Genomic DNA, 15,893 nt, shown 5'->3' on the forward strand with positions numbered 1-15,893 from the left:
TAAGTCATCGACTTAGGGTATGAATGTTTCACACGTAGGTTATGAGAAGGTTAAGGAGCAATGAGGAGCAAGACATGTCAGCCTCTCCTTTACTATGATCAGATCAGACAAGAGTTTGGAATCATATGTATTTTATTTATTGAAAGTAGTTGGCATGTAATTAATGTTTTGAATTATATACGATTTGATCAGTTTTGAAGATATTTTATTTGTAATAATATGAATTATGAAATTTTATTTAATATAAGTGGAAATTTTTCATATTTTAATACAAGTATAAGTTTTAAAAAGTCAATGTGACACCTCAGACTCGGATCCAGGTCGGGTATGGGTTGGGGGTGTTACATTTAATGGTATCAGAGCTAAAGTTTAGCCGATTCTAGGCTTAAAAATGTGTACATGCCAACATAAAGTGAATATTTCTGATATGATAGTGTAAGGAGTGTGTTGTCTTGTTAATAGAATTAGATTGTTACGATATAATATAAATATGATAATGAGAGTTTCGAAACGAAGTGAGAGGTGATAGACCTGATGGTGGTAGCAATTCATATTCCATGGCCAGGCATGATGAAGCGCGGACACCTTAAGGAGCGCCTTTGTAAAAGTTAATGATTTTTCCGGAAGATTGAAACACATTCGAATAGTGTTAGAGGATCTCCATTGTTCCAAAGTGGAGAAGTTAGATGAAGTAATTTAGTTACTTTGCGATTGAGTTAAAGTATAGTGAACAGATGTTATCATGATAGTAATAGAAGATTCAGTGATGTGGATATTGTTTCGGAAGAGTTTAAGAATGGGTACATCAATGATTAGTTTAAAAGACAAATGAATTTGGAATGTTGAGTTTGAACAAAAGAAATTGCATGGTGTATAAGAAATGACGTAGATTTGATAAGTTAAGTAAATTAAATGATAGAGTTTAAAGGATCAAGTATGACAAGGGTTAGATTGAGGTGTGGATTATAAGTTTGATATTGAGGTAGTAAAATTTTAAATTCTCAGTGAAATGAGAAAACGTTGTTATAAGTTATGTATCAAAATTTCGTTGGAGATAAATTGAGATTTGTATAAAGAAATGGACTAAGTTAGCACTTTGTATTATAAAGGGGTGATTATTCTGTGGACAAGTAAGTAAGGTTATATGAAAAGATTATGTGTATCATAATATATATAAGGGTTAAGGAATGAGTAAATGTTTGAGTTATGTTGCAAAGCAATTAGAGAATAATGAAAGAAAGAATTTGATTCATGATATTGAGGAGTAAAGATTGGAGTTATTGTCTATATAATGAGTAAAGGAAAATGGTAAGCCTATATAATGAAAAAAATAAAGTTCGGATGTATATGAAGAATTGAGTGGGAAAACGGTAAGTCTACTAGTGGTAAACAAGAAGATTAAGTAAAGGAAGCAATATGAGAACATTAGAAGATATGTTCTTATAGATGTATGCAATGAAAAATAGAGCATAAATTTTCTTAAAGGAGGGCAGATTTGTAACATCCCAAAATTAAGGTTAGTGACTAAAATAGAAGTTTTAAAACTTTGAGGTTTGATTTAGAAAAATTAAAAAGTTTAAGGACTTAATTGGGAATATTTTGTGAAGGATTATTAGTAAATATTTAATGAAGTAAAGGTAAATTGGTCTTTTCAAAAGAAAGAATTTTTATTAACCCTTTATAAAGGATATACCACGTGAAAAATGGGAGAAAAGGAAAGAAAAATCTGGAGACTTGGATGGGCTATCTTCTTATTCTTCCCGTGTCACCATGAATAAGGTAAGTTGGTCTCAAGTTAAGATTTCCTTTCCTTTTTAAGTTGATTCTGGTTCTAGAGATGATAAAAAAGCTTAAGGAAGACTTTTGATTACTTAAAACTTAAAGAGGGATAAGTTATGGAAGTTTGAATATAAAGAGTTTTTAAGTGAGTTGTTGAATAAGAGGTTGTTAATGGATTTAGAAGTCATATTTGACTTGTCAATGATCTAATTAAGAAGTTAGAAACAATAGAAGTGAATTAAGAACATGTTGAATAATTGGTAAGATTTTTAAATTCAAGGGTTCTAATGAGATATCGAATGATTTGATGAGTTAAAGTGATATAAGATGGTTTGAGTAGGTATATTTGAGTTTAATGAAGCAAAAGAAGTTAATAGAGTGGAAATTTAATATGTTATGGAAAATTTTCGGGTGAAACAAGTAAATTCTGAGCTAGGGGTATTGGTACTGTTCATTCAGTACCGATACTTCAAAGAGAAAATAAGTAGTAATTGGGGTAGGGGTATCGATACTGGTTGAATGAGTATCGATACCTTAAGGAAAAATTCATATAATTGTTCAGAGAGAATCGATATCAATGAGGAGATATCGATACCATAGTATAGTAGTATCGATACCATATTAAGGGTATCGATACCAGGCAACATCGAATCTAATATTGGTATCGATACCGGAGGGGGTATCGGTACCATAGCATAGAAGTATTGAAACTGTGCTGGTAGTATCGATACTACTTAAGTTGGATCAATTAATGAAGGTAAAATTATTGATGTTGGAATTTAATGGTCCAAATTAAGATTAATACAAATTTAATTCATATTTAATTAATTGTAAAATATTTTATCTACATTTAATTATACAATCAACAAAGGTTCTTATTATAATTAAAAGAAGGGTAAAGTATAGTAATGGTCACTGAACTTTTCTAAAGCTTTCATTTAGGTCCCCTAACTTTTAAAAATTGTAATATAGTCCCCCAATATTTAGTCTGTTTGCAATATGGTCCCCGACGTAACCGGCCGTTTGACTACGTTACACTACCGTTAATACGTTTGCAATATGGTCACTGAACTTTTCAGGCGCTTGCATTTAGGTCCCCTAACTTTTAAAACTTGCAACACATTCTTTAACTTTATTATAAACCCCAAATTCATTTTTGATCTCAAATTTCCTTTTTCGCTTCTCTCTTCTCATTTTCTGTATAACTTTTCAGTCGGGGATGCATGGGAAGTTCTAATCTAACTTTGAATTCTATGGAGGTGTTGAATTGAATAATCGTCTATTGAGAGAATACCCGACCAAGGGACTATCGAGACCATCAACTATTCAAGGTATAATGTTAGATACAGGTAATCTCAGGTGAAGCATAGATGTTCGATGAAATGCTTGTGAGAAAAAATGGGGTTAGAAATACATAGTTGACAAATACTACTAAGATGAAGTAAATATCAATGTTGAAAGTCGCCAACAAAGCTGGAATTATTTTGTATAAATGACATATAATATTCCTTGTTGTTAAAGATTTTCCAATAGATGATCAAATATAATGAAATCTCAAACAAAGTCTTCACATCTCAGTCTCTTTCATTCATATGCACTATCGTTTGGTTTTTTTTTCTTCAATTTTCTGCCATTTAAAATTGTAAACTCAAGCAGTGCTCAGTCTTTCAGCTTTTTATTTACAAAGAAACAATGGAGGAAGAATTGTTGGAACGCAACACCGATTGCATTTATTTCTTAGTTTATCCCTTCACTTACAAGAAGGTATTTATTTTCTCTTTTGGGCTATCCGAAAGTAAGCTTTTCCTCTTTCTCACTTTCATATTTTCAGCTCGTATTGTGTGTTTTTTGTTGAAATTTTTATGTTTCTGGAACTGCATGTCAAGAATATGGATATTTAGTGTTAGTTTTTAACCAAAACCATTGAATTTTCTTTCTTTCTTTTTAATCAAAACTTTTAGTACTCATTATGAAAGATATTCAGTCCATCAAAATAGAAGTGAAAGAGGGTCCTAGGCTAAATTCTTTTTATATTCTTGTTTGGTTTTTTTTAAATCAGGGGATTGGTTGTGAGTATCGACATAGTGAAATCGCCAGACTCAATCCTAGAGACTGCTAGTACTAGTTTACTGGAATTATATTGATCCGACCTGTGGTTTTCGGCGTCCTGTGAGCTCGTATTCTTTTTAATAAGTTCATGTTGATTATGGGACTGATATATCATGAACGAATTGGATTTTTGTACATGTTTTGAAAATTTTACAGTTGAATCTGTATTGAATTATAGCTTTAGAAGACAATTCTGCATGCACGCAACTTGAAAGACATCATGACAGAGTAGTATATTTAGAGCAACTACTTGATATATTGCCCGGTCATTGCGCATTTGCACTTTCATTTATGCCATATATATGTTTGTTGCAATGTCCTATATGTTTTACAATGTATTTTATTGCTTACATGCCATGAATTTACAAGAATTATGAGGTCCTATTATTTTAGTTCCGCTATCTACTTTAGATTCTCATCATGTTTGGCTATTGAGGAACATTAAACATGGTTCATTAGAAGCAATTATATGTTAAAAGGGTAGGTCATTAATACATTTGCAACTGGTAATGTTGTATTTGACATCTAATGTCTATCTTAAACAACCCATTTGACGCCTTAGCTTTTGAAATGACTATGACCGAACCTCTTTCCCTTTATTTATTAAGTTCTCATTCTGAATGAGTTATTAATTGATATTCTTGGTTTATTTTATTTATTGCTTGGTTGTATGTTGTAGTCCTATGAACTAAAACTCTTTACTATTTTTGCAGTCGCAACCTTTGGATGTGCATGCTCAAGTTCCATCCAAACATATTAGATTGTCATACCAAAGTGCGATAGCTACGAATAAGACAAATTGACCTTGTTATTTTTACTTCAACGGTTTATGCAATAAACGTGATATGTGCACTTTTCATGTTCAAATTGCGGCAGCCGTTGGATGTGCATGCAATAAACCTCAAATTTATATTAAAGTAAACACTATCAAATAACAAATTCATGTTCAAAATTCTAAAACACTTCAATTACATTCTAAATCCCAAATTTTAAAATACTTTAATTATACTTTAAACCCTAAATTAAAGTATTTTAGAATTTAGGGTTTAAAATATAATTAAATTAATTTAAAATTTGGGGTTTAGAATAAAATTGAGAGTTGTGTTACAAGTTTTAAAAGTTGAAAGACCTAAATGCAAGCGCCTGAAAAGCTCAGTGATCATATTGCAAACGTACTAACGACAGTGTAACGGCGTCAAACGACTGGTTACTTCGGGGATCATATTGCAAACAGACTAAATGTTGGAGGGTTATATTACATTAAAAGTTGAAGGACGTAAATGCAAACTTTAAAAAAATTTGATGATCATTACTATACTTTACCCTATATTTATTAAGTGAATTGAATGGTAAAACAGAATGTTATTTTTATTAAAAACATTTTAATAAATTATTGTGTGTTTTATCCAAATTTTAATTATGTTCTTATTGTTGGCGTTTTTACTGTGAAAAGTGAGAAGGGAATATAATGGGACGTGACTGAGGGTACGGCTTTGTACGTTTTCAAAAGTTTTCACTTTTTGTTTCTTTTATTGATTAAAAAAATGAAATTGGGTCTGTGTGGCCAACCAAGGACATGTGGCACATGGGTCGTGGGCCAGACCCACATGCATGAAAAGGAAACCTACTAACTTTATTTTACGAAATAATTAAAATAAAATGCCAAAATATGGATTTATTCATATATATATATATACAGTATAGATAATTAGCTGCTAAAATTAATGTAGATTAAAGTATCATATTACCGAAGGTAGAGAGACTCAAAGGGGCCGACAAGGGTCTTTGACACTTGGCTAGAATGATAAAAGACAAAGGTTGGGGTTATGTGACCTTTAAATATTTAGATTTTTTTTAATGTAAATTAGGTGTAAACTCTCTTGGGTTTTAGTTTTATCTATTGCATTGATTTTCGTCAATAACGTTTGTCTCAGTTCTTTTTTTGGGATAAGTAAACATTTATTATTCAAATAGCAGTGTAGTTACAACAATCATCCCAAAAGGAAGTATAATCAATACCTGTAACAAAAAATGGTTAGACTATACTCCAATTAGAGCATAAATTACAGTTAACATTATCTATTCTATTAATATTTTTGCCTCTACGTTGGATTCGGATAAGCTCTTTGATGGTAGACAGAATTTATTCAACTTCTCTGGATCCTCGATGAAAAATTCTTCTATTTCTCTCCTCCCAGATCAGATAGATGGACGAAGTCCAAGCAATCTTTAGTATAGTATAAAGATGTGATTTACCTTTCCATTTATCAGACGCCCAGTTAATCATTTCTTCCCAATCATGTGAGTTACTCTCAGGTGAGTGAGATTGAGAATGAAGCTCTATAGGTTTTTGGCAAAGTTGCACTCAACAAATAGGTGGTCCATTGTTTCAATGGGCTCATTACATAACACACAACTTCTATCAATAACGAATCCCATCCGAGACAGTCTTTCCCGAGTTGGAAGTCTGTTTAGGATGGTTATCCAAGCAATCATACTGAGTTTTGGAATGTGGGAAGAAAACCATATGATTTTATGCCAATGAACCTTAATTCTTTTGTCTCTAACTGCTTCCCAAATCTCTTTAGTTGTTTGTCTCCGTTCTTGTCCCACGACACGTAAAATTAAAATTATTGATGCAAGAGTGATTTAATATTTAGTATTAAATGGTCGGTTTGTTTATTAAATTGATTAAATTCTCTTAAAATTGAATTAATTAAAATTTTATTTAGTATTTAATATTTAGTTTATTCCGTTAAAAAAATATTTAGATCCTAATTCTTAATGGATTTAAGCTTAAAATATGTATTTAGTATTTAATATTTAGTTTATTCGGTTAATTAATCAATTTCAAACCAAATTAACTATTAATCGAATTTGTAAAATATTAATTTCGACGGCCGATTGTTTAATCAAACTAATTCGATTTGATCGGTTAATTTCGATAAGTTAATGTTTAATTAAAATTCATAATTATATACACATATTTTTAATGTATATTGTTATCATAAACTATGACATAAATTAATTGACCAATTATGTTATAAATTCATAAGGTATTAGAATTACCATGGAAATAAAAATGTATGTATTATTAAAGTTGTATTTATAATTTTATGATATATAAAGACATAATGCATTAGAAGTATCATGGAAATAAAAGTGTAGATTCTATTAAAATTGTATTTATAATTTCATGAGGGGTAGAGTTATAAGTATAAACAATAATTGATTTTTAAATCAGTTATATAAAGGGGTTATGATCTCTAAGAAATAAATCATATCGTATTTTCTCTCATCAACGTCAGAAAGTTTATACTCAAAAGGATTCTATCTTTTTTGAATATCACAACCAAACAAAGATTCAAGGATTTCACCTATCGATTAATTCAGATACGTTTATGCATCTAATATTTTATTTTTGACGATTAGACATGATTAGATTCCCGTTTGATTTAATATTTATTATGGTTTAGTTCTAACAGTTAATAAATTTTAAGTTCATCTCTTTTGATTTAAACGAAGAGTCACAGTCGATTATTTTATGACAAATATGTTTGAATTAAAAAATAATTTTAATTCCAATATCATATCTAAGAGCCATCAAGAACCAGCTAAGACAGGTTGAGGATTGAATCCACGTTGAGGAAACAGCCAATAATGAGATTTTTTTATGGCAAAGATTGAAGAAGATTGTGGGGTTTATTCTTCTTTATTAGACCGTCGTTAGAAGTGGTAATCAGCCCCAATTAGGGAGATTCTCAAGTCTAAGAGCATCTTACTTGATGCTTTTTGCTTTGGTGTCATCAAATAAATCATTAGAGATCCTATGGTTGCAAAACAAGTTATTGCCGTCTGATTTTGGACTAAAATATTAAAAAAAATAATTTAGGATCTTAATTTGCACGAGATAGCAAAATTTTCTGTCATTTTTCACATAAAAAGGAAACATTTATTAAACAAATAAAAATAAAAATATTAGATTCACAATTGCACATAACACTTGATGGTTGAATAAATATTACTATTTCATAGTATTTTTTAATTTTATAAATGAAAAAAAACATTATATAAAAAATTTCGATCAGACGCTACATGAGGGTTTCATTTATTATGTGGTTTCTGAAATCAAACAAAATCTTCTTTCCTTAATTTATAAGTTGATGGTTACGTGGAAAACAATGAATATATACCTACTTTTCATTTTCTTTAAATATAATAATAAATAAAATTAAGTAAGATTTGAAAAAATTGATTTAATTATTTTTAAAAATTCAATTTTAATCTAAATAATAATTATGGAAATTATTAAGTTAAAATTTTTTTGTTAGTTCATATATTATGTGTAAATTATAATATGTTGTTCAATTTAAAAACTTTTAAACATTGAAACTAAAATGAATCAATATATTTAAAAAAATATTTTTTTTAAAAAATTAAGTTTAATTTAAATAATGGTTATGTGTAATTTTTTTTAAAATTTCATTTTTCTTGTATCAATAAATTGCGACTGTAGTTTTATAAACTTTTAAATATTGAAACTAAAATGAATCAAATTAAAGTATTTGAGTTAAGTCCACAACCGATCTATAATATAAGGACCAATAAGAAAAATTGACGAATAGAATTCAATCCGTGTCACTTATCTACATTTACGGCTTTCCACTTCATCAAAGCATGTTCCTTTTTTCTCTTTTCAAAATCTACAAGATAAAATAAATAACACAAAAGTAGGTTACAACTTCACCAAAATATTCAAGGATAAAAATGTAAACGACCTTTTAAAAATTAAGAAAATATTTTTATTAAAAAATTAACGGTTAATAATACGATAAAACTGAGATAATGATAATTTAAGATTTAATAATTAGTGACTAATAAATAATGTAGTTTACCTAAAAAATAAATTACATGAAATAAATGACCTATTTTAGCTAGTGGACCACTGTATACTTTGTGCATGTGCATTTTGTAACATAATGTATGGGCATCGCCGGTTGGTATTAACTTTCGTCGTCCTCGTAGAACGCCAAACTGAAGGAAAAGAAAGAAAGAAAATCTAAAAGAAGGAATAAATGCACATACCTTGAAATTCCCAACTAATCCCTTGAAAAAGCTTAAAAATTCGGAAAAACTCCAAAGGTGCAACATCTCTTCAAGGCCTCAGGTACAATCTGTGAGAAGCGGGGGGAATCATGGGTTTCTCAAAATTATTTTACAAAATTAGGTTAAAAAAACAACAACAACACGCAAACAAGTTTGGAAATGACTGTTACTAGACATATATATATATATATATATCAATACCAACACTGCCACCATTGTAGCGGTTTCTCTTTCTCTCGTTTTCTTTTCTTTTTGCTGGTAGATTAGAAGTTGTTGTCATTTTGGTTCCTGAACTATAATCCAAGTTCAAGTCTTTGAAACTGTGTATAACTTGTTTCGTTTGCTTGTTCAAGGAGCTTTTTTTCTTCTTCTAGTTTTGGTGGTTATGTTTTTTTGGTTGTACTGTAATAGATATTTCCTTCTTTTTTTTTTCAGCAACGTGAAGTTTCTCTTGGTGGTCGTTTTGAGCTTTGGAGGGAGAAAAGATGGGGGACAAAAATGAAGTCTTGGAGGCTGTTGTGAAAGAAACCGTGGATTTGGTAACTAGATCTGAGCTAACGCTGAAGCATTTTGTCTGTGAACTACGTTATGTTTCGTGTTTGATTTGTGTTTTGAGCAGGAAAATATACCCATTGAAGAAGTTTTGGAGAATCTGAGATGTAGCAAAGAAGGTCTTACTACTGAGGCTGCTGAGGAAAGGCTGACAATTTTTGGACACAACAAGCTTGAAGAGAAAAAAGTAGTCTTTTTTGTCTTGAGAATTCAAAATTCCCCTTGTTTTTCTCAAATTTGATTCAGGTCTCATTATTATTTTCTAACAATTTATCAACTTTTATTGTTATTATTCAGGAGAGCAAATTCTTCAAGTTTTTGGGTTTTATGTGGAATCCTCTCTCATGGGTTATGGAAGCTGCTGCTATCATGGCCATTGCTCTTGCAAATGGAGGAGTGAGTTCTTTTTTAATGGATTTATGGGTTATTTTATCAAAATTCATTGGGAGATCTTTGGATTTTTATATTTTTCCCCCATGAATTTTATCTTCTATCTTACTGTTTTATGGGTTATTTTGCAGGGGAAGCCGCCAGATTGGCAAGACTTTGTTGGTATCATTACTCTGCTTATCATCAACTCCACCATCAGTTTTATTGAGGAAAACAATGCTGGTAATGCAGCAGCTGCTCTCATGGCTCGTCTTGCTCCTAAAGCAAAGGTATTGTTCGTGTTTCTGTTTATGAATTTGTTGTTCCGATATGATTTCTTTTAGTATTTCGTCGTCATTGCTAATCACTAATGAAATCTTTAATTAAAGGTTCTTCGAGATGGAAGGTGGAACGAGCAGGATGCAGCTGTTCTGGTGCCTGGAGACATAATAAGTATCAAACTAGGTGATATTATTCCTGCTGATGCCCGATTACTCGAGGGGGATCCTCTTAAAATCGATCAGGTAGGTCTAGTATAACCGGTGCTTGGTTTACTTGTTCAGGTTGATTTCTCCAAACCTTAATTGTTTTTATTGTGTTTGCAGTCTGCACTAACGGGAGAGTCCCTCCCTGTAACAAAAGGACCGGGTGATGGTGTTTACTCTGGTTCTACTTGCAAACAGGGGGAGATTGAAGCAGTGGTTATTGCCACCGGTGTTCATACTTTCTTCGGGAAGGCTGCTCACCTTGTTGATACCACTAACCAAGTTGGTCATTTTCAGAAGGTAAGTATATTAATTCATCATCATTTTTTGTTTTACTATTTTGGAACTTTGTGCTTTAGACTATTGTATATATTAATTCTTGCTTTCACATCTTTTAGGTCTTGACGGCGATAGGGAATTTCTGCATATGCTCTATTGCAGTGGGGATGATAATAGAGATTGTTGTCATGTATCCGATTCAACACCGGAAGTACCGTCCTGGAATTGACAATCTTCTTGTTCTTCTCATTGGTGGAATCCCAATTGCCATGCCTACAGTTTTATCAGTTACTATGGCTATTGGTTCTCATAGGCTATCTCAGCAGGTTTGTTGGATTCATTAGAAAATTTTCAATTGGCCTCAGTTCAAGATATTTGTGTGCATTAAAGGTTTGCTTATAATTGCTACAGGGAGCTATCACAAAGAGAATGACTGCAATTGAGGAGATGGCAGGCATGGATGTTCTTTGCAGTGATAAGACTGGGACGCTGACACTGAACAAACTTACAGTTGACAAGAATCTTATTGAGGTCTGCTGGATAATTTTACCTATTGGTTACAGCTTGAACCTCCTTGGGCAGAAAGTGTATTTTTCTTTACAATTTTGTCTGAATTAATGTATCAGGTCTTTGCCAAAGGAGTAGATCCAGACACTGTGGTTCTAATGGCAGCTCGAGCATCTAGAACAGAGAACCAAGATGCAATAGATTCTGCAATAGTTGGGATGTTGGCTGATCCGAAGGAGGTAATTGGTCCAATCCATTGTCGGTTCTTATGAGCCAACCTTTGGGTTGTTACTATTTTTTCCCTGGATATCTTTACTCACTTTCTTTTTCTGATTTTTTTTTTGGTTCTGACAGGCGCGTGCAGAATTCGAGAAGTACATTTCCTTCCTTTCAATCCTACTGATAAGAGAACAGCTCTAACTTATACTGACGGTGATGGTAAAATGCACAGAGTCAGTAAAGGTGCACCTGAGCAGGTAGCTTGTCTTAACACCTTCATTCCAGTGCCTATATATACATATTTGTTTCTATAGCATCCTAATCCTTGCCTTCTGAATGCTTTTAGATCCTGAATCTTGCACATAATAAGTCAGATATCGAGCGAAGAGTTCATGCGGTCATTGATAAGTTTGCAGAGCGAGGTTTACGATCTCTTGCAGTGGCATGCCAGGTATTTTTGTTAGTAGTAGCATTATGTCTCTAGTGCTAACCTTCCGTCTCTCTTTAAGTCTTTTATGATCAAATTAGAACTAATCAAAATGTGGCATATTTGTAATTCTGCAGGAGGTTCCTGATGGAAGGAAGGAGAGTTCTGGTGGCCCATGGCAGTTCATTGGTCTCATGCCTCTCTTTGATCCCCCTCGGCACGATAGTGCAGAGACAATTAGGAGGGCTTTAAACCTTGGAGTAAACGTCAAAATGATTACAGGTGGGTTTCTTATGTCAGTTAAGCACAAGCTACCTTCGGATGTGGTTATTGCCTATTTAGTTGAGAAAGTGTTTTCCAGTTTCTAAAAACGATATAGCATTCCCATGTATCGGAAGGCTGGGTGGGCTTTGATTTTGTGTAATGAAGCGGTAATCCCTTGGAAGTGATATTTATCTTTAATTTTATAGTTTTCACGTATGTTAGCAGCTTATCATCCTCCTCCATTGGGATTATATATATTTTGTATAGAACTTTTTGAACCCTTATTTTGAGGTATCTTGAATTTCTTTGTACTCATTGTTGCTGAGCCTTGCGACTTCTCTCAGGAGATCAACTAGCAATAGGAAAGGAGACTGGTCGCCGTTTGGGCATGGGAACCAACATGTATCCATCATCTGCTTTGTTGGGACAGGACAAAGATGAATCTATAGCCGCCTTACCTGTTGATGAACTAATAGAAAAAGCTGATGGCTTTGCTGGTGTTTTCCCTGGTATTTTATTCTTTCATATTTGATATTTTCTTCATGACGTTGTAAATTCATTCCTGTGTTCCCTAAGTTTGTTCTTTGGTTGACCCTAATTTGTGTTAGTGCAGAACACAAATATGAAATAGTGAAGCGCTTACAAGCCAGGAAGCACATCTGTGGCATGACTGGCGATGGAGTTAATGATGCTCCTGCCCTTAAGAAGGCTGACATCGGGATAGCTGTTGCTGATGCAACTGATGCGGCACGTAGTGCTTCAGACATTGTCCTCACTGAACCTGGACTTAGTGTCATCATCAGTGCTGTCTTGACCAGTCGTGCCATTTTCCAAAGGATGAAAAATTACACTGTAAGTTATCACCGATCCTGATCTATGTAGAATTTCCTCTGATGTCACAAATGACATTGTCACCTATATGATCTTGGCAGTGATATCATAAATTTGTCATGTAGTCGGCGAGTTCTTAATCGGCTGAATGTGGTTACTTGTGAGTGTGCTTATTCTTGTCTTTTTTCCTGGCAGATTTATGCAGTTTCTATCACAATCCGTATTGTGGTAAGTAGTAGTTTCCCCCCCTAATTTTTTCATCTCTCATCTCTTGTTTTCTCTGCTAACGGTGTCAAAACAAGTATTATTAAATGTCTAAATTTTCTATATGCTTTGCCTGCTGATGTCACAGTTGGGATTCATGCTTCTGGCTCTCATCTGGAAATTTGACTTTCCACCATTCATGGTGCTGATCATTGCAATCCTCAATGATGGTCTGTTCTCTCATTCTCGCTTTTATAAACAACTTGGAAGACTTTAGTGTTACATGATAAAATTACTAAACAAATCAAAAACTTAGTAAAATGATAAAGAAATATTCATCTTCTCGCCTGAAAACTGATTTTTATGTTTCTTCCAGTTCGTTTATGCTCATTCTAAGTTGCATTCGGTTTTACAAAGTGATTTTTTCCATAAGAACTTCTAAACCTTATTGTTGTTGCTGACGTGTCTCTCTCTATTGTACTATATTGTCAGCTTTGCACGGCTCTTCTTCTAAACCAACTAGTTTCATCTAATTCCAGGTACCATTATGACAATATCTAAGGACAGGGTCAAACCATCACCTCTACCTGACAGCTGGAAACTGGCTGAAATTTTTACTACTGGAGTTGTTCTTGGGGGTTACTTGGCAGTGATGACAGTTATATTCTTTTGGGCTGCATACAAAACTGACTTTTTCCCGGTATGATGACATGCCTTAGTTTTAGAAGATTTGCTTTTAGTTTGAACTAGATGTTTGGTTGTTTGTAAAACAATTTGTGTATATTAGCATTGGTCATGATCTTTCAATGAATTAAAGAGTTGATTGAATTGTTTTAACTTGCCAGCGCATATTTGGTGTACCAACTCTTGAGAAAACGGCTCATGACGACTATAGGAAACTTGCTTCAGCTGTGTATTTGCAAGTGAGCATTATAAGTCAGGCCCTAATATTTGTGACGCGATCTAGAAGCTGGTCTTTTGTTGAGCGTCCGGGTTTACTATTAGTGGTAGCTTTTGTGGTGGCTCAGTTGGTGAGTCGGTTTTTTGTCTATTTGAATTGCTGATCCTTCTGCAAAGTAGCGGGAAAACTGATCATTCCGTTTGATTATATATAGATTGCTACTCTTATCGCTGTCTATGCAAATTGGAGCTTTGCTGCAATTGAGGGGATTGGATGGGGTTGGGCCGGTGTGATATGGCTCTACAACCTAATATTCTATTTCCCGCTCGATTTGATCAAGTTCTTCATTCGCTATGCTTTGAGTGGCCGAGCCTGGGATCTTGTTATCGAGCAGAGGGTATGCTTCCCACTTATGTGTTAGATGTTTGCTTTTCCCTCCCTCATTGTTATCTTGTGTGTGCTAATGGGTATCGTTTTTTTCTATGTAGATTGCATTCACAAGGCAAAAGGATTTCGGAAAAGAACAACGCGAGCTTCAATGGGCTCATGCACAGAGGACGTTGCATGGTTTGCAGGCACCCGATACCAAGATGTTCACCGAGCGTACCCATTTCACAGAGCTCAATCAAATGGCCGAAGAAGCCAAGAGGAGGGCTGAAATCGCTAGGTAAACAAAACTTGTACCGAGATGTTCATTGATTTCTTTGCTCAGCTACTACCCTCCGTGCGCGAAATATTCTATTTCGAGACAAGTTTTGACGCACTATCATATCTAACTTTATTTTCTACCGATTTCCAGGTTGAGAGAACTGCACACACTGAAAGGTCACGTCGAATCGGTGGTTAGATTGAAGAACCTCGACATCGACACGATCCAGCAATCTTACACAGTGTAAGAGGAATGATGGAAAGGCACAGTCTTGATATACATAAAGGAGAAAGCAGTAAGAAAGTAAAACAGCACGTTCTGCTTTGATAACGAGAGACGGGAAACATTGCGGGATTAGAGTGCTGCGGTTTAGGTTTTATGAACATATATTTTTATTACTGGTGCTGGCATTTTATGTTTATATTTTGATTTTAAGCCTCTTGTTTGTCGAATCAAAAAACAAACTCTGGAAAATCAGCTGGGAGTTTGTTGGGGAAATAACAAGAGTTCCATACTGTTGGGAAATTACATGATCATGATGTGAACTGCATTTGTAAGTGGCAATTACAGCAAACATAATTATGGTACGATATGATCCTACTCATAAAGAGAATTATGTCATGAATGATTGGATTTGTGTGCGATGAATGGAGATGAGGAGAGTCGTAGACCAAGTTTGACTTCGCTTCTTTAGGGAAGTAGTCTAAATGTGTACGAGTTAAGTGAAACAGTAGGGAGTGAGTAATGAAGGTGGGTTGGATATTTGTTCATGAAAAATAAAGTGGTCATTGCTGACATCACATGTTCATCCCAGATTTCGAAATCCAAAGTAGTTGGTCTAAAGTTAATGCAATACCGACTAGTCTTTATCAGTCGCCAGCTTTTTATCTTATTTTTTATCCAAAATAATTAAGTTATTATAAGACAAAGTAATTTAAAAATTAAATACTATTAAATTGATAGTATATTTAGCTATGTAAATAAATTGAGGTCTATTATTTAAACTTCTAATATAATGTCCGTATTTATTTATTTATTTTAAAAGTGTTTTATGATTGTATTTATTTAATATTTACGAATGCATATTTTTGTAATCACTGATCAATGAGATTGGTTCAAGTGGAAAGTAATTTAGAATTACTTAATATATTTCGAATTCGAGTCATTGTATTTGTAAAAAAAATTCGTTAGGAGACTCCCTTATCGAAATTA

At 33.3% G+C, this 15,893-nt stretch overlaps 1 protein-coding gene across 1 annotated transcript; it reads left to right on the forward strand.

Annotated features, from left to right (window-relative positions):
• The first annotated feature begins 9,212 nt into the window (after positions 1-9,212).
• On the forward strand, positions 9,213-15,271 carry LOC120115536 (ATPase 11, plasma membrane-type-like). Its single transcript, XM_039136239.1, has 23 exons — positions 9,213-9,318; positions 9,430-9,533; positions 9,614-9,733; positions 9,844-9,942; positions 10,068-10,205; positions 10,305-10,439; positions 10,521-10,700; positions 10,799-11,005; positions 11,091-11,210; positions 11,306-11,425; positions 11,460-11,470; positions 11,551-11,662; positions 11,752-11,856; positions 11,970-12,114; positions 12,441-12,605; positions 12,710-12,948; positions 13,123-13,155; positions 13,280-13,361; positions 13,671-13,831; positions 13,977-14,162; positions 14,247-14,429; positions 14,521-14,699; positions 14,832-15,271. The coding sequence occupies exons 2-23, from the start codon at positions 9,480-9,482 to the stop codon at positions 14,926-14,928; spliced, it is 2,871 nt and encodes a 956-aa protein (XP_038992170.1). The 5' UTR covers positions 9,213-9,318; positions 9,430-9,479; the 3' UTR covers positions 14,929-15,271.
• Positions 15,272-15,893: the final 622 nt, after the last annotated feature.

The sequence above is a fragment of the Hibiscus syriacus genome, unplaced genomic scaffold, assembly GCF_006381635.1.
Source record: "Hibiscus syriacus cultivar Baekdansim isolate YM2019G1 unplaced genomic scaffold, ASM638163v2 tig00000050_pilon, whole genome shotgun sequence".
NCBI classification, from domain to species: Eukaryota; Viridiplantae; Streptophyta; class Magnoliopsida; order Malvales; family Malvaceae; genus Hibiscus; species Hibiscus syriacus.

Excerpts from the sequence above, each read along its gene's own strand:
- LOC120115536 (XM_039136239.1), top strand. The coding sequence starts at position 9,480 with ATGGGGGACAAAAATGAAGTCTTGGAGGCTGTTGTGAAAGAAACCGTG. Across the intron at positions 12,115-12,440 it reads AAACGTCAAAATGATTACAG|GAGATCAACTAGCAATAGGA; the intron begins GTGGGTTTCTTA and ends GACTTCTCTCAG. Across the intron at positions 13,832-13,976 it reads ACAAAACTGACTTTTTCCCG|CGCATATTTGGTGTACCAAC; the intron begins GTATGATGACAT and ends TTAACTTGCCAG.